Here is a 23780-nt window from a genome sequence, read left to right as displayed (position 1 = left end):
AGAATCAGAAGCCCAAACAATATTGCATGGAAGTATTTCCTATCTCTTAGTTCTGCTCTTTTTCTCATTTTTCAAAGGACTGTTCCTTTTTGGTGTTTTATATATGCTTACATCTATCATTCACTGATTCAATGAGTATTAATTCATGCCTATTGTGTGTCAAGTTCAATGCCAGGCAGTAGAACTACAGCTGTAAACAAAAGTGTGCCCTCTTAAAATCTTACAGTCTAAGAGGAAAAGACCAACTATGAACTATTAAACAAATAGATAATTTCATATTTTGGTAAGTGCTATGAAGAAAATAAAACATGGTAAAAGATCAAGTTCCTAGGGATAAGCAAGGAAATCTTCTTGAGATAGAGATGTAGAGGAAACCCTGTCTGACACCTAATTCATGCAAATGAAAGTGCCTGCAAAGGTCTAGGGGAAAGTTATTCCAAACAGGAGGAACAAGCAATTGCAAAGACCCTAATATGTGAATCTGGAAATTCAAGGTTTAGAAAATAGGCTGAAGTAGCCAGAATGCAGAAAACATAAGGGAGAATGCTAAGAAATGAGGTTGATAAGGAGAAAGACCAGATCATGTATGACTTTTTCGTGTTCAGGAATTTAAGCTATATTTAAGTTCATTCAATTTAAAGAAATAATATGTTTTCCATTCACCATAAACTGTAATTACCTACTCATTGTCTTCCTTTCTTAGGGTACTATGTTTTTGAGGGAAGTAAATTTTTTCCTTTTATCCTTTGGATCAATTGAAAAACAGTTTAAGCATCTCTACAATACTTCCCTAGAAATACTGTGGAATTTGAACCTTAATGAGATATATTGTACCTTGCCATTGGAGGAACAAGACATTTTAATTTGACAAGTCTATTAATGGCCTATGATGTGTCAGAGTCCTAGGACCTGAGGATACTGGCACATAGTTTAGACAGATCTCTGCCCTCATGATATATATACATCACATTTATATACAGTGATGTATATGATAAGGGATATACGGATGGAAAAGGACAATTTTGTATAGCTATTAAGGGCAGCAAGTAAGTGCAAGGAATGTGAATGTAACCTGAAGTATTTCCTGAGTTTTCTTCAGATTGACTTACTTTATCAGGGTTGTTTCACTAGTAATATAAGAAAACACATACCCTTAACAGTACCTGGCACCACCTATATAAAGCAAATTACAAGGTTGAGTTTTTGGAGTGATATTTTCATACTAACACTAACACATGAGTATTGATTCAAATGTAGTCACCTTAAAAATTATAATTACTATTTATTAGCTATCATAAGAGTTTTAGAGCTCTTATTTAATATCTTTTGATCATGTTAATAAACCACAAAGGAAAACAGACCCTAATTTCTAATTAATCTTTTTGCTTTTGATATTTTTAAAAATGTTTGATTTTTACCCAAAACTTTATAACCCAGTCTGACTTCAACAGATCTGCCAAGTCTCCCAGCAAGCAGACTTTTAGCTAGCTTAAAAAAGTCAGTAAAAAATGTGCTACAATCTCTTTTTTGTGCTAAAATCTTAAAACAACTATAAAAGGGTATTTTTAAATTATGAATAGCATCATTTTCATCATTAAATTGAACCTGTATTCTTCTGAATTGAATATTTTTGAGAGGATAACTTTCTTTGAAAATCTCTTTCTCTCTCACTTTTTCTGTTTCCTTTCCTTCATCTCCTGCTCTCTTCCCCTCTTCCATCCTTCCATGTCTCTAGTTAAAAATTTTATTAAAAAACACTTGTCAGGGGGCGCCTGAGTGGTTCAGTGAGTTGAGCGTCATACTTTGGCTCAGGTCATGATCTCACGTTTTGTGAGTTTGAGCCCTGCGTTGGGCTCTGTGCTAACAGCTTGGAGCCTGGAGCCTACTTCGCATTCTGTGTCTCATTCTCTCTTGGCCCTCCCCCCACTTGTGCTCTGTCTCTCTCTGTCTCTCAAAAATAAATAAACGTTAAAAAATAAAAATTAAAAAATTTTTAAAATATAAAAATATTTAAAAAATAAAAATTAAAAATTATTTATCTTGTCAGGTAAATATGCAATGCCACCAACTTAAAAAAAAAGAAACTTCTATAAAGTTTCTGTAAACCTTCTATAAATAATGTGATTATTTTATTAGTAAAATTTTAGCAATAATTATTTTATGATTTCTTTAGGCATGTACATTCATAATGCACTTAAAATCCTATTTATTTTAGTGATAGTAAGTTTATATACTAAGTTCTACTAAGATCTATATTGTATTATATTCTATAAAGTGAAATTCTTTTTTAGTTACACCTGTTTTCCCATTTTCCTATGCACATATGATATGGAAGTGGCCTTAATTGTGCCTAACAAGAAACAGAGACTATTTTAATCCAAAGCCTACTCAAAAAATTACAAGATAATGAAATTCTCCAGCATCATTTATATAGTTTCTCTTTACTGGCAATAACCAACTAGAAAACAATCATTTTTAATGAGGGCTTTTTAAACAAAGACCAGAAATTGTATGAATTGATTAGTATTAAATGTGAAAAAAAAAGCCTTCAACAGATACACAGTGAGTGGTGTAATTCACATTGGCTATGAATTATTATTTAGTGGCTGCTTAATATGACCAGGTAAATTTTGTAAGCACGCATATTCCTTATCTTACGTATCTTCCAAGTTTGAGGACATAGGAGACACAGAATAGCATTCAAAATATACAACACCTCTTTCTGTTGATTTGTTTTTGGATCTAGGAGATAATTTTATGACTCTTCTTTTACTTGAAAATATATTTGAAATTTTTTCTATATTGAATAAGAATTTTTCCCAATGAAATTATAATCTTAGGAACATTAAATTTGTAAAACACATTCTTAATGGCTCAAAGTATTGAGTATTGTTAAGAACTTGTTTAACAAAGTGCTGCTTAGAAAGGAGCATACCTACAAATGCAAGTGTCTAAATATCATGAACAGCTAGCAGCTTCCCTTAACCTGAATCCAAAGGTGTCCTAAAGTTTTCTTGGGAAAAATGTGCCCTGTCCCAGTCTAGGACCTCCTTGTAGATAATATAATTGGATGCTTCTTAGAATTACACTCCCCTCCTCACAAAGCTGTATGACTTACAGTTGCAATATTCCACAGCTTTTAGCCCTTGACTTCCAACTATGGAGTAGCTAATTTCATTGAGTGACTTTTCCAGAACCCAACAATTAAAGAAAAAAAAAATCCCTTTGTGAGTTTCATTTTTCAAAAGGAGAAAGATGAGATCTCTAAATTTAGAAAAAAAATAAAGACCAGAATTTTCATTTTGTAAGCTTTACATTACCAGAATAATATGAAGGGGAAAAATGTATACTCAAATACATAAAAATTCATTTTCTCCCAAACTGTTTGCCAATACCAGAAAATACTAAGAACCCTACATTTTTATAAAACCACAAAATATTTTTTAATTAAAACTCTGTTGTAGTTCTTTTCAAGACTAATTTTCAGGACTGAGATTTTTGTATGAGACTCATTTAAATTGGGCCTTTCAATAACCAAGGAATCTTATTTTTCTAGTTCATTATATAATTTGAGTTGTTATGGTTTGTTGTACAATTCTGATGACTTTTGGCAGTGTAGATATTTCATAAATAGGAGAAAAAGAAATTGAAACCAAAAATAGAAAGGATGAAATACTGCAAAAATTTTCTCTTGTGGTATTTCCAGTAGCACTCAAAATAACATAAGAAAACTATTCTGTTGTGAAGTATGTATAAAAGCATTATGACAGCAATAGGAATGTCCTTAAATAAGTACAGATTTGTGTTTTCTATACTTCCCTGTGTAACTCTTTTGAGGATCAAAGTTTCATTTTAAGTCGGCAGGAGCTCAATATTCAGGTCAATCCTATATAAATACAGGGCAAGACAAGAATTTTAGGTCAGCTGATGGAATTTTTAGTGCCAATTTTCATGCAAATAGTGCTGTCATTTATCTAAAAAATGATAATTCTGATCCAATTTTAAGAGAACCACTGGGTAATTTTAGTTTGGTTTTACTTGTTTTTTTCCTATTAGCTTTCATAGAGTTGCAAGGAGGTAGAATTCTGATTATATCTGAGACTGCAGTTTATGGACTTGCAACAACATAATTGAAGGAAAGATCAGTTTCATAAGATTGATCATATTAGATACACTTCCTTTATCCATTGAATTCTAAGTGGCTGGTCCATAATATGCATTCAATAAATGTTTACTAGATTACATGTTTATATTCTACAACTCAATCTTAATAACATGAATTTAAACTGTACTTATCACTATTTGTGATGTAATTTTCACTATATGTTTATTTTTGCAGTTAAATTATTAATGCCACATGATCTAAGACAATGTGTCTGTGTAAGTGATTTTTTTAAGTCAGTAATATGTTTTTAGTTATTGTCAGGTGAACTTTTGGGCCTTTAGTGTAACCATATTATTTTCTAGAATTCTGAGCATATAAAATAAAATATTGGAATTTAATGAGACAAAAAGAAATAGAAACATTTTGAAATATTCTTTCAAAATGTACTTGAATCCTATTTTTAAAAAAACAAGATTGACTTAAAACACAGTTAATAAAATATGATTTCATTTACAGGAGTTATCTTCTACTAGAAAAAAGAGGAATGTCTTCCTTTGGGGAAAAAAAAAAACAAAACAAACAAACAAACAAAAAGCATTTTCCAAGCAATAGAAATAGACTTTACAGTTGCCAACAAAGCTAGATGTTTCTTCCCTGGTTTATATAATCTTTTTAAAAAACTACATAATGGCCATGTTATTCATAAATGAGGTTTCTAGAGTCACCATCAGGTGTCACTTTTAGAAAGAACATTTTCTGAGTTTTACTCAGTAAACTTTTTGAGCACCTATAATATGGTGGACACTATGGTAGAACCAAAAAAGAACAATAATTAATACCCTGTACAGTGTAATGGGGAAGATGGACAAACTGACAATTAAAATACTATGGGCTAAACCCTGGTCAAAGAACAATATGGAGGCAAGGGAAAAAGTTCCTAATACAACCTGGGGAGAAACAGGGGAATGAGGAAGGACTTCCAGAAGATGTGCCATTTAGAAGGTTTTTGAAGGAAGTGAAAACAGCCTGTGCAAACGCATGTGGGAATGAAAGAACAGACTGTTGGGTTTCATCTGAATTATAAAGAAAGAAATAAGGTGGTCTGTAATGCATGTCTAGAACATTGGGAGTAGAGTTAAGAAGAATAAGGATGAAAGAAAAGTGTCTACAGGATGAAGGCTAACCTTCTTGTCATTCTGTGACCTAGCCCCACCCACCACACTAGCCTGATTGGTTACTTGTGCCTTTCTCTTGATCCCAAGTTTTGTGTTCCATATGGAGTTACTCTCTCCTATATCATCTTGTTTTACCTCTTTTTGCTTATGTTTGCTCCACTCTAGCTCTCTGGGGTGCTTTTTTTCCTCTCCATTACATTTTTTCCTTTTGCCTTGCACCAACTTATGAGATCTATCTTAGTTATCACCTCTCTGTAGAATTGGCTGTTCCATCATATATGACTCCACTGCACAGATACATACTGCTTGTGTTGTATCCCAGCACGCTTACAACACTTGATTGCCATTGTCTTCCCTTGTATGAGTCTGAGCCTTTCAGCATAGGGATTATTTCTTACTTATTTTTAGTACCGAGCATAATATTTGACATGTAACTATTACTCTAGTTCTGTTAAAGAATAATCAAACAAATAAGCAAAACATCTGTGGAAGCAAACCAAGATATTATGTTCAGACATGTGACTGAGTTTGGGGCCCCTTAGGTGGAAGTATCAAAGGTCAGTGGCTTGCATCACTGGAGGATAATCTCAATGCAGCATGAGAAGCATAACTACTATTGTCTGCAGTTGAAGCAGGCATAATTTACCACCCCTTTACTATGGTCTGGATGAAGCACTCACCATATACTTCTTTTCTGCCCTGATTCTCATTGTCAAATTTGCTTTGTCAAGTATCTTGAAATTGGAAAAAGTTACCTTAAAAAACTCAACAGTATTCTGGCCAGCTATAAATTAATTAATTGGAATTCTGGTTTCTATGTTAGCAGCATGAGTTGGTTTAGTATGAATACATCTTCAGGTGAATGGTCTCCCTTACAGATGCTGAAGAATTAAGTGGATCCTGAAGTAAAAGGCAGAGGCTTATACGAATACTGGCTAGTTTTGTTATATTGTTTAATGGAAAGTTCAAATCAAATTTTAGGCAAGAAAATTATTTTGTCTTTCTCTCTTATATTTGTAAGTTCATTATTCGTTGCTTCTCTTTTTGCCAATCTAGCTTAAATATGGCAAAGAAATATTCCGTCTATACGTGCTCATGTATTAGTTTATATTCTACATGTATAAACATATGTATGTGTGTATATATGTATGTCATCCCTTATTACAAGAATCAAGAATGCAGATTCATTTTATTTGGCAATCTAATGACCCAAAGCAACATTTAAAATAAGGTCAAATATAAAATAAATGCACTCAATCCTTCTCCTTAGTTCAGCCTAGAAGATATGACCAAAACTCTTATGTAATGATATCATTACAGTTGCTATATAAAATCTTTTACGCCATCCAGACTGTGAAATGTATTATTCTTTTAATGTTATGGGTTGGGAAAAATTAAACATGCGGCATTACAGCTGAGTTTCACTACACATTAATTATTTTAATTGCCTATTTCTTAAATGAATATCTGATAAATCAATCTTGCAATTCTTCATGCTTCATGACATGCTTAACTCAATACAGACACTTAAGGATCATTATGCTGTGAGAGCTTTAATACAAATTTGAGATCATTATAATTAAAATCAGACTCTTACCTGATGCTCAATTCTAAGCCTTTTCATCTTTATTGAATTTTCTTTGCCCTATACCTTGAATTTCATATTTTAACATGAATACGCAGAATATATAATCAAGCTAAGCATCTTCAATACATCGGAAAAAAATATTTTGTCTCCTGAGCATAACATAAAAAACTGGCCGTAACTGACATTCTATATAAGTAGTTATCACCCCTTCAAATTCTTTAAAGACATCAGTTCCCTCCTGGTCACTGCTGTGGAGACAAGAATGCCTTAATGACTCTATTGAGGTTATCATTAAAATAAAAGGAGATTTTCAGACATCAGCTATCAATCACTATAAAATGGCCTGTGGGTAACCTTTGACACAACTCATTTGAAATAAACCTGGGATGGATTCATAGCCTTTGGTCAAGCCAGTAGGTGGCCTAAAGGTCTTTTCTACCCTCTTTCATTTCTTGCAATATTAGTTTCTCTGTAAATGACTGGACAGCTTTTGGATGTAGGTAAACGGCAGTGTGTTTTATATTGAAACAAAATAGGTTTATTCAAATAATAGTGTTAAGGATACTTATGCATTTACTTCAAAAATGTTCTCTTTAATTTTATACTTTAAATATATGAATACATGTAGAATTTACTTGTAGCTAGCTTCTTTGGTAAAATATTTCATGATTTGGTATTATAAACATTTTTCAAGGGTTCAGACTAATATTACCCAAATTGAGTTCTACATGATCCCTATAATAATGGGATATAACAATTTTCTTTGAAATGAAAAAGAAATTACAAGATTTCAGTTGTTAGTCTGATTTTTTTCTGAGAAATTATTCCTTAACAATCCTTTTCCCTGTTGACATTTAGATGGAACATTGCTAGGCTTACATTGCAGAGACTTGGATTTAAGTCCCAAGCTTACTAAAGTTAGGACCATAGGCAAATTTTTAAATATCTCTAATGTCAGCTTCCTTATCTGTGAAGTGGGATTGATGATATCTCACATTCTTGCTGTGATAATAAAAGAAGACAGGGACACCTGGGTGGCTCATCCTTTTGAGTGTCCTACTCTTGATTTCAGCTCAGGTCATGATCCCAGAATCCTGGGATCGAGCCCCGCATTGAGCTTCATGCTGAGTGTTGAGCCTGCTTAAGATTCTCTCTCTGTCTCTGTCTCTCTCTGTGTGTCTGTCTCTCTCTCTGCCTGTCTCTGTCTCTCCCTCTGCCCCTCTCCCCCACTCGGGCTCTCTCTCTCTCAAATGAATTTTGAAAGTAAATAAATTACATCTTTAAAAAAATAAAATGAGGCAAAATGTGTGAGGGTGCTTTGTAACTAGTAAAGCTATTTAGATGTCAGGGAGTAAGTGAATAGTATTAGAAAATCAGCATTAAGATGAACAGATATAAAAATATTCAAATTATTTTTTAAATATTAATATTTAGTTTACTAAACTTATTTGATGTAATTTTATGTTTTGTAATATTTAACTGACTCCCTCCAAATATTAATGTAACAAATAGTGTACAGGGCTGTAAGCATTTATTACTTCTTGAGAAACTAGCTCTCTTCATGACAAAACCAGCATTTCTTTTGGAGTAGGTTTCTTTTTCCCAGGTAAAAGTTTCATAATTTCTGTATTCAATTAGACATATACTATGCCTTTTCTTTATTCATTCTCTGGTAAGTTAATTATGAGAGAAGGAGAAAGGAAAAACACTTTAAGTTGATCATATTTATAAAATCATTATTTTTGATTAATATTTAGGGGAAGGGAAAATAATCTTTATTTCTAGTAAAAATCACCTAATCCCAAATAGCAAGTTTTATAGGACTAATATTCCAAGAGCTCATGCCCTTGATACCTTTTTGTATTTTTAGAAAAGCTGATGTGAGGATCCATGGAATAAGGGTATTATAACCTTATAAAAACTTCTGAAAATTGCATTTAAATTAAACATCTAAGATTTAAAATCCAAATCCCAGTTCTAGACTACTAGAATATAAATTCCTTCTCTCCATGACTAGCACTGTTGGGAATAATGCTTAAATGATACTCTGGAACAAATTAAAAAATAAACCTACCACGTGAGAGAGGGGGAAAAAAAAAAAGACCAGAGCAAATGGGACAACTCTTCTAATTCCATATATTAAAGAAAATTGCCAGTACTGCCCTTAATCTGAAGGGTGAGAATCAGTCTGGTTTAAAGCAAGTGGGAGTTGGGGTGCCTGGGTGGCTCAGTCGGTTAAGTGTCTGACTTCAGTTCAGGTCATGATCTCGTGGCTTGTGAGTTTGAGCCCCACGTTGGGCTCTGTGCTAACAGCTCAGAGACTGGAGCCTGCTTCGGATTCTGTGTCTCCCTCTCTCTCTGTCCCTCCCCTGCTCATGCTCTGTCTCTCTCTGTCTGAAAAATAAATAAAAAACATTTTAAAAATTTTTAAAAAATAATAGAGCAAGTGGGAGCAAAAGAAGTGAGTTTTACATTTAAATTTTATTTTTGCCTATCTTTGGACTTTTTACCCTTTGTCTTCAATGACTGCCTCTCTTTCCTGTCCACAGTGAATGGAGTAGAAGGAATTGTGGTTTAGATGTAGTGACCTAGTAAAGTTTCAAGAGAAATTAATAGGAAGCCTGACACTAAAGAGTGACTGACAATGGCTGTGTTAGCTAACATCTCTAACTAGAAAGCAGTGCGTCCCAAAGATGTCAACCTTCACCTCTAGGGGAAGGCAAGAAAAAAAGGGAACAAAACTCTAAAGACTAGGAAGAACTATGAAATTCAAGTAGTGAGAAGAGTTCATTTGGAGGAATACATTATGGTGGTGCCTAGGTTTCTATTCTTCCCTAGCCACAGTGACATTTACATTGTATAGTAGACGTAAAGAAGTTTTAAAACACTTTATGAAAAAACAATAAAGGAAAACAATTTATCAAGGGTTTGTCATTGATTAATCTTGACTATCCGTGTAATTAAGATTTAGTAGTTAATGTTTAGTATTTTTTCTATTCAAGGCCATATGTGGGTGATAAAAACAGTATACTAATGCCTGCCCTCAAAGTTGTGTGGTAAAGAATGAGTACTCAGATCATCAGAAACATTCCTTTAAAGAGTAAAACCCTCTTAATCTATTTGAATTCTGATTTTTTTGCAATCAACAATTCAAGAAAACAACTAATGCAATAAAACAGAATACAGTGGTTTGTTAGTAATAATAGGGTGCTGTCTTAGTCTTCCCTTTCGCATTTTGTCTCACTCGCCTTCAAATCCATTACACACACACATGCGCGCGCACACACACACACACACACACACACACATATATCCATCCTGCCCCAAGGTTCTATGCCCTATACAATTTGGCCCTTACTCAAGTCTCCCAGATGCACACAATATACCGGTTAACTGTCACAACTGCCATTAATCACTACTAATAGTGGGCCCATCAGTCTACTGGGGACTTGTGCCCATTAGAAACTGTACATGCATATAGGTGGGCAATAGAAATGAGATTTTAGATTTAATTAAATGAGAGTTAGTATTAAGTGATTTATGTATGATTATGCCTGCTATTTCTTCTCTCCCTTTCTCCCAGGTTGGCCATCTAAAGATGGTTTATCTGCTTATAACCAGACCAAACTCTTCCTAGGATCTGTAAAACTTAAATCCCTAAAAGAACCATAGGTATATATATTTTTTTAATTTTTAAAAATTTTTTAATGTTTTTATTTTTGAGAGAAAAACAGAGACACAGAGTGCAAGCAGGAGAGGGGCAGAGAGAGAGGGAGATACAGAATCTGAAGCACTCTCCAGGCTCTGAGCTGTCAGCACAGAACCTGACACAGGGCTCAAACTTGTGAACTGGGAAACCAAAGTCAGACGCTTAACCGACTGAGCCACCCAGACACCCCAAGAACCATAGATATTCTTGAAAATAAGTTTTTTTTAGCCCTTTAAGAGTCTTCCAAAGTATTTAATTCTATTTGTTTTATTTATTTTCATGAGTGTTTTTCCCTGTGAACAATAGGCTTCCAAATGGGACAGTGGGACAGAGAGTTAATACTCATTTGTATTGGTATTGTTTATACTGTTCTGCTGTCTTTTTGATAATTCCTTTTGTAGATTCAGGCAGAGAGGTTGGTGTGCTCATTTTGTACGTTCACGTAGAGGTGCCATCCCCAAAACACATGGCTTCTATTTTCTTAGAGTTTATTTTGTAAAGCTGTATTGCTCCAAGAGCTCATGCTTATGTGTGTGTGTGTGTGTGTGTGTGTGTGTGTGTGAATCCATTCCATCATTTGATAATTTTGTAGTTCTTGATTAATGCTTTTTTCACATATCTTCAAGTGACACTAACAGGAAAGTAACAATGACAAATGCTTTTTAATTATGAATTTAAGGACTGATCAGGTGGTGCCAAGAAAACATTATGTTCTTTCTACACATGGAGTGACCAACTCTTTAATTTCTCTAAAGCATTTTATAAAAAGCTTTTGGAGGTTTGCATTTAGAGGTTAATAAGAAGAACTGGTATGATTATTAACATCAACTCTTAACTGCTTTATGCTTTCTTTTAGCCTCTTGGTAGAAGAACTATTAATCATTTTAGAAGATAATAGCAATCTTCCAGATATAATGAGCACCAGAGGACAAAATAACCATTATTATTGGGAATTTGAAGTTGTCTAGGGACCAGAGGTTAAACAAAGTTGAATCTGAAACACCGTACATTTTATACTGGCTCCTGTTATGAATGTTCTCATCAAATATTATTGTTGACACTTGTATTCCTTCTGTTCTTCCTCTTTTCAAATACACAATGCATTTGAAAAATTTACTCTGCAGAATTTCTGTGAGTGAGTTTTCGTTTGGTATTTTGAGCTAAAAGTCTTCTCATAGAATATTCTTCTAAGTAAATGTATAGAAACTGTATTTATACAGTATAATTTTAGCATACTTTGAAAATAAAAAGTAGAAGTTAGATAGATAATGTAAAATTAACGTATCAGGGCACCTGGGTGGCTCAGTTGGTTAAGCATCCGACCTCAGCTCAGGTCATGACCTCACGATTCATGAGCTCAAGCCCCATGTCGGACTCTGTGTTGACAGCTCAGAGCCTGGAGCCTGCTTCAGATTCTGTGTCTCCCTCTCTCTCTCTGTCCCTCTCCAGCTTGCGCTCTGTCTCTCAAAAAATAAACATTAAAAAAAGTTGAAAATACCATTAAAAAATTAAAGTTTCAAAAGCCAAGTTAGAAATGTTAAAAAGAAGGGAGAGGAGATACTAAAGGAGATAGAAAGAAAAAGTAAAAAGAATTACATGTAGGTGTGCAAAGCAAAGGAGTAAAACTGAGGGAGATTCATGAAATATATTCATATATTATGGTTGAAGAAGGAGAAACAAGTGTTTTTCCAGGAGTCAAAATTAAATCATGGTAAAAAAAAGGGTTTGGAATAATGAAAGAACGTCACATGTTTCGGTTATACTTCCTTCATTGAGGATGGATTAGCTATCACTGCCTAAGAAAATACTACAAAATTTAGTGACTTTAAACAATAAAACACTTTCCCCAGACAATTGCTGTAGGTCGGGAATCTTGGGAGCAGCTTACCTGGATGGGTCTGGCTAAGAGTCTCATGTGGTTGCAATCAAGTTGTCAGTTGGGGTTGCAGTCCCACGAAAGTTTAACTGGTATTGGTACATCCACTTCCAAAGTGGCTCAGTGCACGTGCCTAACAAGTTACATCCTGTTGGCAAGAGGCCTGAGTTCCTTGCCAAGTGGACCTCTCTATGGGCTATTTGAGTGTCCTCATGACAAGGCAGGTGGCTCCCCTCCCTCTCCAGGCATGACATTCTCCCCCAGGAAATATTTGGCAGTGTCTGGAGATAGCTTTCATTGCTGAAACCTGGGCAGGAGTGCTACAAGCATCTACTGGGGCTAGGGATAAGCTAAACATCCTACAGGACACAGGACAGTCACTCACAACAAAATTGTTAAGCCAAAATGTCAATAGTGCTGAGACTGAGAAACCATACCTGAAAGCGAGTGATCCAAGAAAGAGAAAGATAGAAGCTGCAATGTCTTTTATGACTTACTACCAGGAGTCAAACTGTCATTTCTGCAAAACTCTATTGGTTATATAGGTCAGTCCTATTTATTGTGGAGGGGGGAGGGACGAGAATACACAGGGACATAAATCCCAGGAGGCAGGGATTATTGGGGGGGCGATCTTGGAGGCTGGCTACCACAGAAGAACTTTGTGTGTAGAAACAATGGCATTATTTGTCTTAGGTATTTCAAAGTACTTTTTAAATTAAAAAATGGATAGGAAATGGTATTGAGATTCCACAAGCCACACTCTTTATTCTTTGCTCTATTTGTGTTCAAATATATATATGTGTGTGTGTGTTTGTACAGTTTAGAGGTATTAAGTCACTGAAATCAAAAAAACAAGGGAAATGTTCTACCAAAATGTTAATGGAGAAGGAACAGAGAGCATGATGAACAACAAATGAAATGATGAAAACTATGTGAATACCCATAAGTTAATTAAAGGCCAAGAATTTAAATGTAAAAACAATATAAAATTACCACAATGAAGCATATGTCCCCCAGCTACACCAGAGGCACCCACGTTTAAAAGAAGCAGGTATATATTAGGCAAAAGTGTAAAATGGCAAAATGAGGAAGCTAAATGAAAAGTTAGAATACATTACCCTCAGCTAAATCACTTAAGACTTGGATTTAAAGGACAGTCAAGTCTAAGAGTAGCTTTAACATAGAAAAAACACACCTATCAAAGAATTCCTGGAGCTCTATCTGCCTGGTTAACAAGGCATCTTGCAATTTGTATGATCAAAAGCAAGCATCTGTTTATGAAAGGGGCCTCAGGACCCTGTGTTCTAAGATGATAGACTTGATTTTTAGGTACCGAGAACCTACTAGTGAAGTGTGGAGTTGGAGTAGCCACATGAGTAGGATCCCTAATTCTTTAGTGGCTAAGAAAATAATGTAAGATGTTCAGTTAGTTTTATCTTGTGTTACTTTGCTTGACTGTTGCACATCAATGCAAACCTTTTTTCTGATCTATGTTCGTGAAGGAAAGGTCAGGGACACTACAGTCTTTTCGGAGATCCTCATGGTATTTCTGTTCTGTTCTGTTTTGTTTTGTTTTTCTCTCTAGTAAACCTCTACTGAACTGCACAAAGAGATGCCTTATTTGGGTGGAAAAGGTGAAGGAGGGCTCCTGCAGTGACCATTAGGACTAGACAATAGATGCAAAGCTGAGCTAGGCGAGAGAGATGAAACCCCAGAGCGCCCTTTATGCGATTCAACCTGTAGTGTAACTTCCCTACTTAACTTAATACGATTATTTAATCAGAGAGGATAATAGCAACCGGGTGATTAATTTTGCAACATGTTTCATGAATGCCTTTACTCTTTCCCATATGTTATTATTGCTACTTATTTCACATGAATATTTGTGATAAATATGGGGAAAATCACAGTTTTCAAATAGCACAGAGGAAGGAGCCTGAAATTCTGTATTTTTTTACTCAGTCATTGTATGGCTATTAAGGAATCAAATCATATTTACAAATGAAAGAATATATTAAATACATAGACCAACTGTCCTTAAATAATTCAGTTTAAATAAAATACAATACATACATCCACATACATCTTCACTGCTTAAATATAAATACATTTTTTCCTTCTTTATTACTTGCCACACAAAAACACAGCCTCAAAGCCACAAGCCTAGATGTCAAGTGATTTGCATTTTTCTAATGCCCAACATATAACAGCAAGTAATAAATAGTTGAAATTTCATTCAATAAAGAATGAATGAATGGATGGATGGATGACTGAATAAATTTAGATGTTCTTCCCATTGCCATTAGAATGCTATAAATTTGTTAACTACCAAATAAATATTTGCTTTTTGATAATTACTTTAGGTAAATATTTAAAGAAAAAATTTTGTTATAAAAATTGCCAATGAAAAATTTTGATAAAGGTATAAATAAAGGTGAAATTTTTATTCTGAAGGGTATAATCATCTGTTCATCCTTAGTGGTGCACCTTATGGTCCAAGGACCTCCTTCATGTGGGTATATTCTACGTCGTGAAGGACAAGGATACAAATAGAAAAAAAGGAGTAGATTTCTTTAGGTGATGAGGGTTTTGAGGTGATGGTGGGGTTCAGAGCCAACAGCCAAGAAAGAATTCTTGTGGTGCAAAAAGGTGATTTTTGTTAAAGCACGGGGACAGGACTCGTGGGCAGAAAGGGCTGCACTGGGGTTGTGAAGGGTGACTGATAATATACCTTCAGGTTGGGAAGGGGTTAGGAACAGTGTAAGTCTCTAAGGAATTTTGAAAGCAAGGTTTCCAGGACCTTGAAGGCTAGCTGCTGTTAGGAAAACACCATTTATTTCTGTTTAGTAATGCCTCAGTCATGAGATCCTTCAGATATATATCAGGGGCCATATGCTTGGAGTATAATTGCCAACATATACTTGGGAGTTAAAGTTGGTTTGCGGGGTGCCTGGGTGACTCGGTTGGTTAAGTGTCCGACTTCAACTCAGATCATGATCTCATGGTTCATGAGTTCAAGCCCCACTCATAGGGCTCTGTGTTGACAGCTCAGAGCCTGCTGCAGATTCCGTGTCTCCCTCTCTCTCTGCCCCTCCCTTCCTCATGCTCTGTCTCCCTTTCTCTCAAAAATAAATAAGCCTTAAAATTAAAAAAAAAAAGATAAAGGAGGTTTGCAAAGGAATGTTTATGTGTTTCAGAAGACTCACAGGATCCTGGCGGGGGGGGGGGAGGGGGAAGGGGTGGGGGTCAGGATAATGTTAAGCCAAGATCCCCTTTTGTCCCTAGCAAAGTGTCATCATCAAGGCAGCTGAGCTCCTAGAGGAAGATCACTCTGCCTGTGTCAAGGACTTGTCAATGGGCTGTAGGCAGTAAGGGAATTTAGTTTTTCATTTGCCTTTATTTCCCACATCACTGTGACAAGCACTTAAACTCCCTTACATCTTGATGAGGGTGATATTAGGGCTCCAAGAAACAGTCTATAGGTTTCTGGAGATTAGGCTATGGATAAGATTGCCTTTTTCTTGCAGTTTACTAAGTTATCCATAAAGTGAAGGAGACTCCTGTCCTGCATGACTATGGTCTCTATCAGTCAACCATTTGTTTTCTTTCCTTTTCCCTTGGGCAGCCAGGAGTGTCCAAGGAATATCACACATACCCCCCTTTGATTTTTATGAGCAATTTGGTCTTTGCACATTAAAAATTAAGAGTATTATACAATTATGTTAGAGTAGCATGTTTTTCCTAAAATAAACATATTATTTGAAAATCATCTGAGTAAATTATATTTTAACTTTATATAGTTATTTCACTGTTTTTGTTAAGTGTGTGGAATGATTCTGCATTCATGATAAAACTTCTATTTCTCCAGTGCACCTGAGACTTTTGATATTTATGTCAAATAATTTTCTTTACCCAAATTTATTATTTATCTCTGTGGGGTATTTATTTTCACTGCCAAGATACAAATTCATCAGAACCTCCACAATATTTCTACTACTGGGACCATAAGTTGATATTAAGTGAAATGTTTGCTTTTAGACAAGTTGTAGTAGCTATAAGTAAGCAGAACATGCCTGAACAGTATGCTTGTTTAGATTATAATTGTTTTGCCTTCTATCCCAGACAACTAAGATTAGACAACACTTTATTAGGAGAAGTTATAATCATAAATAGGTTCCAAAAGCTTGTATTTATATGTGTGAAATGTTATTCCATTACACATTATTGAATTACTGTATTTTCTGATATACTGTACATGGACCCTTGGTATTTTCTCAAAAAAAAATCTAATTTGATAACTCTTTAGAATTACCAAAAGACAGTTTTGATGTGTACTATGGAGATCAGACAAGCACAAAAAATCACCAAAATAAGTCATATGTTGTCTTAACGTTGAAGTTAGTACATAAATAGCAAATGTGTGTATGACTTCATTTTGTTACATGTGTATTGACGTTTGTGTGGTTCACTATGTGAAGAATTATATGGTTAAGTCTGAATACCAGAATTTGTATTCCATCAATGTCTTTTTAAATTTAAGATTAAATTTGTTACATAAATAGAAAGAATATTGTATGTTGAGTCCAAAAACATGGGTTTCTTTAGATCTCTGTAAGTTTTAGTTTCCTCTCTGAGATTATTAATTAATTACTTCATAGTATTGAAGATTACATAAATGATTTGAAATATTTATAATGAATTCTATACATGTAAGTAATAGCCTGTTAGTTAAAACTTGCTTACCTTAGTTTACGCATTTACCTCAGCTTAAATGTTCACCTTATATTTATATTTGGTTAGCATATCAACTTTGTAACTACTCAACAGATACATAAGATTCTTCTTAACTATCATTTTGTGTTTAAATTAGCTAATTATGAAATATGCTATTTTAAAAAATTTCAATTGGCAGCATCATTGAATGATTGGACAAGTAATTAAAAAGAAATTGCTCTCCTTATTGCTTTATGGTGTACTTCATACAAATGGTATTTTTCCACTGCTTTATTGACCTTGAAAATTGCTTACATTCTTTTATATAAGAAAATATTTATTTACAATTTTAAAATGCATGCTTTATTTGTACGAGTAGGGTTTGATCATGCTAAGCTTGCAAATTTCTCCTATAAGATATTGCAAATAAAAAACAAAGTAGAAAACCATTTAGAAAAAAAACCTTACCTTTGGCATTTATTGCACACATTCATAATTATGAGAATGCAGGTCATAAATAAATGGTCCACTTTCATTTTATAGTTAGGGTTTTAAAATTTTCATCTTGTCAAATGAAAAATAATTAATAGAAAATGGGAAAGTACTGTAATTTTTGTATTCGTCATGAATAACAGGTATTTGGTATAGTAGCTCAGTAGTAAATTATTAGAAGAACCAAATTGTGAAATAATATCATATAATGGGTCAAAATTATTTATATAGTTACCAGTATAAGAATCAAGCATGTGGGTTCTTATTAATATACCATTAGCCTGGTCACACAATGAAAGAGAATGAAAGGGCAATTTTGAATGACATTTCTATCAACTTGGGAACTGTCAACCTCTATTATGTCCTTGGGGCTTTGCACTTTTTGGCTTTCAGACATCTGTGCTGCCCTGAATGGAGGAGAATATTAAGAGTTCCAGTGGGTCTCTTGCTCTAATAAATGCTTTGGGTAGTCATTTTTCAGAATGTGCACATAATAGTTCTTAGTGCTTACAGCTAAGCCTATGACATTTCATATGCTTCCTATCATCAGCACCTACATCTGCATCATCTTCGTCAAGACCCTCATTCCCCCTACACACATACTCATGCTCTATTTCCTCTTGCTCATAAATCTCTTCTGTTGCAACTCTGGGAACATATTCCTTCCTCTTTTTTTTTTTCTGCACTGTCAAGTGAAACAACCACCTTAATTTCTCCAAGCATCCCCTCAAAAACTTTTGCAAGAGTTGTAAATACTGCCCAGGGAAGTTTTCAGGCTGTCATAACAAAAGCTGGTAGCTTCACACAGAAAGTAGTAAGTAGGTACATTTGATAGAGGAAAAAGTGTTTAGAATATTTACGGCTGCATGGGTAACAGTCACTAAAGCACCTATCTGACAGGATATTCAGGCTGAATTAATGAGAAGAGAATCTGGATTCTAATCTTGATTGGTCTACTGAATGTCAGTAGCATTTAGTTTATTATGCATATGAATGTTTTCATTTATTATTATTAGTAGTATATGTTATGCTTTGATAAAATTTTAAAGATTGGGATTACTATATATTTTGTTAATGTTACATCGTTACATTGAGGAAGCTTTTAAAAGGGTTTTGAAGCTTAATAATTTTTTCAAAAATTACCTCCCTTTGTATTGTATATGGTGGTGGCTTTCACATGTTAGTGTGCATCACAATCATCTGGGATTGCTCGCTTTTTTTTTAAGTTTTGATTTTGATTTTGATTTTTGAGAGAGAGAGAGAGATCAGCATGAGTGGGGGAAGGGCAGAGAGAGGGGCACAGAGGATCCAAAGTGGGCGCTGCGCAGATAGCAGAGAACCCAAATTGGGCTTCAACTCATGAACTGTGAGATTGTGACATGAGCCAAAGGCAGACGCTTCACTGACTGAGGCACCCAGGCGCCCCTGGGAATGCTTGTTAAAATACACGTTGCTAGAACCCACCTCCAAAGTTTCCAAAAGAGAGAATTTGCTTTTCTAATAATGTCCCAGGTGGTGTTGATGGTACTGATCCAAGTATCATATTTGCAAACTATTCATCCATACTGTCGGTATAGAGAAAAAGGACGCAATACTTCTGGGTTTCTGTCAACCTACATAAGGTTGACAACGTCCTATATAAGGATTATGGCTCACCAGCTCAACTGAATGTTCCAGATTGAAAGATCTAGGCATAATTTTGCCCCTGCTGTTTTAAAAATGCTAAAGTAAATTTTTCTTAATTATATAGTGAACCAGTCATGGAATTAGTTTACCTTCCTTCCAAGATTCTATGAATCGGTATAAATTCAGTATAATGGTCGTCAACTTATTACACATCTAATGTGACCACAGATTGCCATTTGAATTCTAATAGATTTTCAGATAACTCTTCTTTTTTGCTGAAAGAGAAAACAGAATTTTTAAAAAAATGTTAGAGTAATTTTTCCTAGTTTTTCATGAGTTTCCTAAGTGCAGCTAACCATGGAATTTAATAACAATAAGCCACTTAAAAATATAAACTTTAGATAGATATCATATACCATTTTACCATTTTTATAAAGTGATTTGTTTCAATGGTTTTTGGTGTATATATATATATGTATATATATACATATATACATATGATTTTGTACACAGTAATATTTATTTTCATGCCATAAAATGGCACCATTTGATTCTAAGAAAAATAGATATTTATTTTCTTAACTCATGAAGGTAGAACAGTAGCTAAGTAGAAGCTAAATTTTTATTCTACAAGAAAAATGTAACATTGTAGATATGGTTATCAATAAAATATAAACATATAACATGATGTTTTAATTTTAGAGCACAAAAAAGGAATAAATTTTTCAGTCTGTGATCAGAAAAGTGATGTAATATCATCTGATTCTTGTGAATGATGTGGTAGAAATTTTAATGATAATTGTATACATAAATTTTATGTATGAAATTACACAACGACTAATATAGAAAGGTATAAAATAGAATGTAAACCATGTAAACTTGACCTATTCAAGTAGTGAACAACTGGAAATCACCATATATGCTGAATTAACCACATAAAGGTCCCCATACCACAATGTATTGATTGTGGTATACGTTGCAAAGAAAATCTGGACAACAAATCTAATTTAAAAACGTAAAGTGGTTAGAACAGTGTTGCATATGAATAAATAGTACATATTGGTATAATGTTAATTATGTTTAATTTCACTTTTAGATCAAATCCAAACTGTTTCTGTGAAAACTAGGAGAAAAGATTATTTTCTAAGAAAGTTAGAAAGTTTCTTTCTTTTTTGTATTCAATTTGGAGAGTAGTTCTGATCAGACTACATACCATTAAACTCCTCCATCATGGATGTTCCAGGATCTCTGCCGAAGCACCAAGCTATAAGGGTGCTTGGGACTCAACCCCTGTTCTTCGGAGGTTGAGAAAAGCTTATCTACATCATAATTGTACATGAATTATGCATGGTCTCTCAATAAAAATGAATAGTACAAGGAATAGCTTTTTAAGAGTATTTCTTACAGGTGACATCAGTTATATACTTTCTGGATAGTTGAGTACCTGTGTACTTTCTCAAGAAAGTATAAATTTGTATAAATTTGTACTTTATACGAAAGGTTTTTCATAATATGTAGTTGGAAGTGACATTGTTGACAGCTAACCAAACACTGTGATGTTCAGGTTGAATGTTAAGATCACTAATTGGTAGAGTAATTGGATGGGAAATGACAGGCTGTATACCTGTGTTTTTCTAGGCATTTTTTGATCAGCCTTTCCTTATCACAGCTCATGTTCTAATGATCATTGCAGGATGAAGTGGCACAGCCACTGAACCTATCAGCTAAACCCAAGACCTCTGATGGCAAATCACCCACATCACCCACCTCTCCCCATATGCCAGCTCTGAGAATAAACAGTGGGGCAGGCCCCCTCAAAGCCTCTGTCCCAGCAGCATTAGCTAGTCCTTCAGCCAGAGTTAGCACAATAGGTAAGTTCCGTTTCTTTTGTTCTTGCTGATTTTCTGTTTATGGCAATTGAATGAAATCATCTTTTAATGGCGAATCACGCATACCATGTGCATGGTTTTAGTTCCATAGGAGAGTTTCCATTTGATGAACCTCATAGGTCTGTTTTAAACATGCAAATGAAATTTATAACTGAAGTCCAAGTTACAATGTCCCCCTGAAAAGCTAATGGAACTGGTTATGTTTGTTGATGTAACAGATGTTCTTAAGCTTTAAAAAAAAAAAAAAAAAAAGAGGCCTAAGTGACTTAATCACAGAAAACAATGTTTCCAGAATGTTGTTGTTAGGTGACTTGCCTTTTCCATCACTGAAATATGTTTCCATTTTTTTTGTGATGTGTACAAACTGTACATAATGATGAAATACATTCCACTTAGATCAGCAGTCACCCATCAGGATATGACGTTTGTTCATTTCCATACTGCTTGAGTATTATTTAAACATACCAAAGTATTATAAAAAGTAGAGAGCTTCATTTCTCCATAATTGGCATTTTGGTAGAGTAATAAGTAAATACTAAAAACTGCTTCTATAAGCTGACTTTAAAAATTCCAATAATTTTTACTATAGTAACACATAAATTAGACTGTATATACTTACTTCAATCCACATTTATTGATGTTTATCATTTGCATACAGTTATAAGGAGAGTAGTACAGACAAGCCTTCGAAGAGCTCAGGGTTTTTAAATTTTATTTTACTTATTTATTTTAATATTTATTTTTGAGAGAGAGAAACACAGAGCATGAATGGGGGAGGGGCAGAGAGCAAGAGGGAGACACAGAATCCAAAGCAGGCTCCAGGCTCTGAGCTGTCAGCACAGAGCCCAACACGGGGCTTGAACTCACAGACCATGAGATCATGACCTGAGCCAAAGTCAGACGTTCAACTGATTGAGTTGAGCCACCCAGGCGCCCCAGAGGAGCTTAGGGCTTAATTAAGGGAAAAGTCATCCATGTCATAACCATAGAGAGTGCTATTTGAGAACATAGATACAACTTTGTAATCAACGAGGAGTATTGGATTCTATCTGGGAAGGATCAAGGAAGGCTAAGTTGGGAATAGCCTAATTCAAGTGGAGTCTTAAGGAAGAGAGATATCCGTAGACATTTTAGCTTTTAAGAGAAAACCCAGAGTAAAATAGCATATTTTTGAGAAATGCACTGATTTGGCGAGAGTATGGAATGAGTGTGTAGTGGAAAATGATCAGGGCTAAAACCGAAAAGAGCAGATGGAATCTGACTGAATGCTATCCTAAGAAATTTGACTTTTTCTCCAGACAGCAATCTGATCAGAACTTTAAGAAAGAAGAGTATTGGCATCAGGAAGAGACTGGAATCAGGGAACCCATTGCTTTAGTGTGGGACAAGAGTTAGTTAGTTCCATGAAATAAAAATAAGCAATGATAAAACAAAGGAGAGAATAGATTGAGGAGATATTAGTAAAGAAGAATTGATATAACTTACCCTCAATAGAAAGTACCTGGTGAGGTTCAGGTTGAAGACAGAGGAGTCTAGGATTTTTAATTCATAAAGTAAGAATGATAATACCTCCCTTAACCATGAAAGAGAAGACTAGAATGTAAGCTGATGAAGGGGAAAACATAAATATAAAAATTTCCTAAGTGTTAAAAGGCAAGGAGCCATTTAGGTATACATATTCAGGAGGAAACTATAAATATTTCTGATATGTGAAGGGGTGCTAGCATTTTAGATGTAGAATTATATATGGTATAAGGGGATTAAGAGTACACTTATGATAATGAGCACAGCGTAATGTATAGAGTTACTAAATCATTATATTGAAACCAAGCACAGAATTATTAAATTACTGTATTGAAACTAATGTATTATAGCTATACTTGGATTAAAATAACAAAATAAAATGAAAGCACTAATTTGAAAAGATATATGCATCCCTAAAAAAGAAGTTGTTCACCAACAAAGAGTGTATATAGTAAAAAGAGAAATGGGCTAAAGAATCCTAGGTATCACCTACTGTATTAGTTATCTATTACTGAATGCCAAATTTACCCAAAACTCAGCAGCTTAACATAACCAACATGCATTATCTCACAGGTTCTAGGGGTCAGAATTTGGAAGCAGCTTAGCTCAGTGGTTCTGGGTTAAGGCCTCGTGGTTGCAGTCAAGATGTTAGGCAGGGCGGCAATTATCTATATGGGCTTTACTAGGGATAGATGCTCCTTTGTCAAGATGTCTGACTCACATGGTTGTTGGCTGGTAGGTCCATTCTCTACCTTGTTGAGTCTTTTCAAAGGGCTGCTCATCGCATGGAAACCAACTTTCCCCAGTGTGGGTGATGGAGAGTAAAGCGAAAGCCACAGTGCCTTTTATAAACCTAGTCTTGAAAGTCACACACCGTCCAGTCTATTTTATTCTTTTCACTATAGGAGAATTACAAATGCAGCCCAACTCAAGGGAAACGGTATTAAGGTCCAGCTCTGAAGGAAGCAATATCAAAGTATTGTTGGACACATTTTAAAACCATCATTCTTCTTTAGGGGGAAAACTGATAAAGAGCAAGTGAATGTCTTAGAATAAGAATAAAGATAGGAAAATGCTAGCCTA

At 34.7% G+C, this 23780-nt stretch overlaps 1 protein-coding gene across 6 annotated transcripts in view; it reads left to right on the top strand.

Moving 5' to 3' along the window:
* Positions 1–23780, top strand: part of SOX5 (SRY-box transcription factor 5) — a 351471-nt gene that overhangs the window by 289606 nt on the left and 38085 nt on the right. For 3 of the 6 annotated variants that reach the window (XM_047066167.1, XM_047066165.1, XM_047066164.1), the window contains exon 9: positions 20978–21155. The exons of 1 other annotated variant lie outside the window; for it this stretch is intronic. In XM_047066167.1, coding sequence (XP_046922123.1) covers positions 20978–21155 — 178 coding nt within the window. Of the gene's footprint in view, positions 1–20977; positions 21160–23780 lie in introns of all 6 variants that reach the window. 2 more of the 6 variants (XM_047066166.1, XM_047066162.1) reach the window with 1 other exon arrangement.

This window comes from Lynx rufus, unplaced genomic scaffold (genome assembly GCF_022079265.1).
Source record: "Lynx rufus isolate CCGP_SWC_20201006 ecotype Redwood Valley unplaced genomic scaffold, mLynRuf1.p SCAF_7, whole genome shotgun sequence".
Classification (NCBI taxonomy): Eukaryota; Metazoa; Chordata; class Mammalia; order Carnivora; family Felidae; genus Lynx; species Lynx rufus.
The sequence above is the reverse complement of the archived record's forward strand: the minus strand, read 5'-3'. Positions and strand labels throughout refer to the sequence as shown.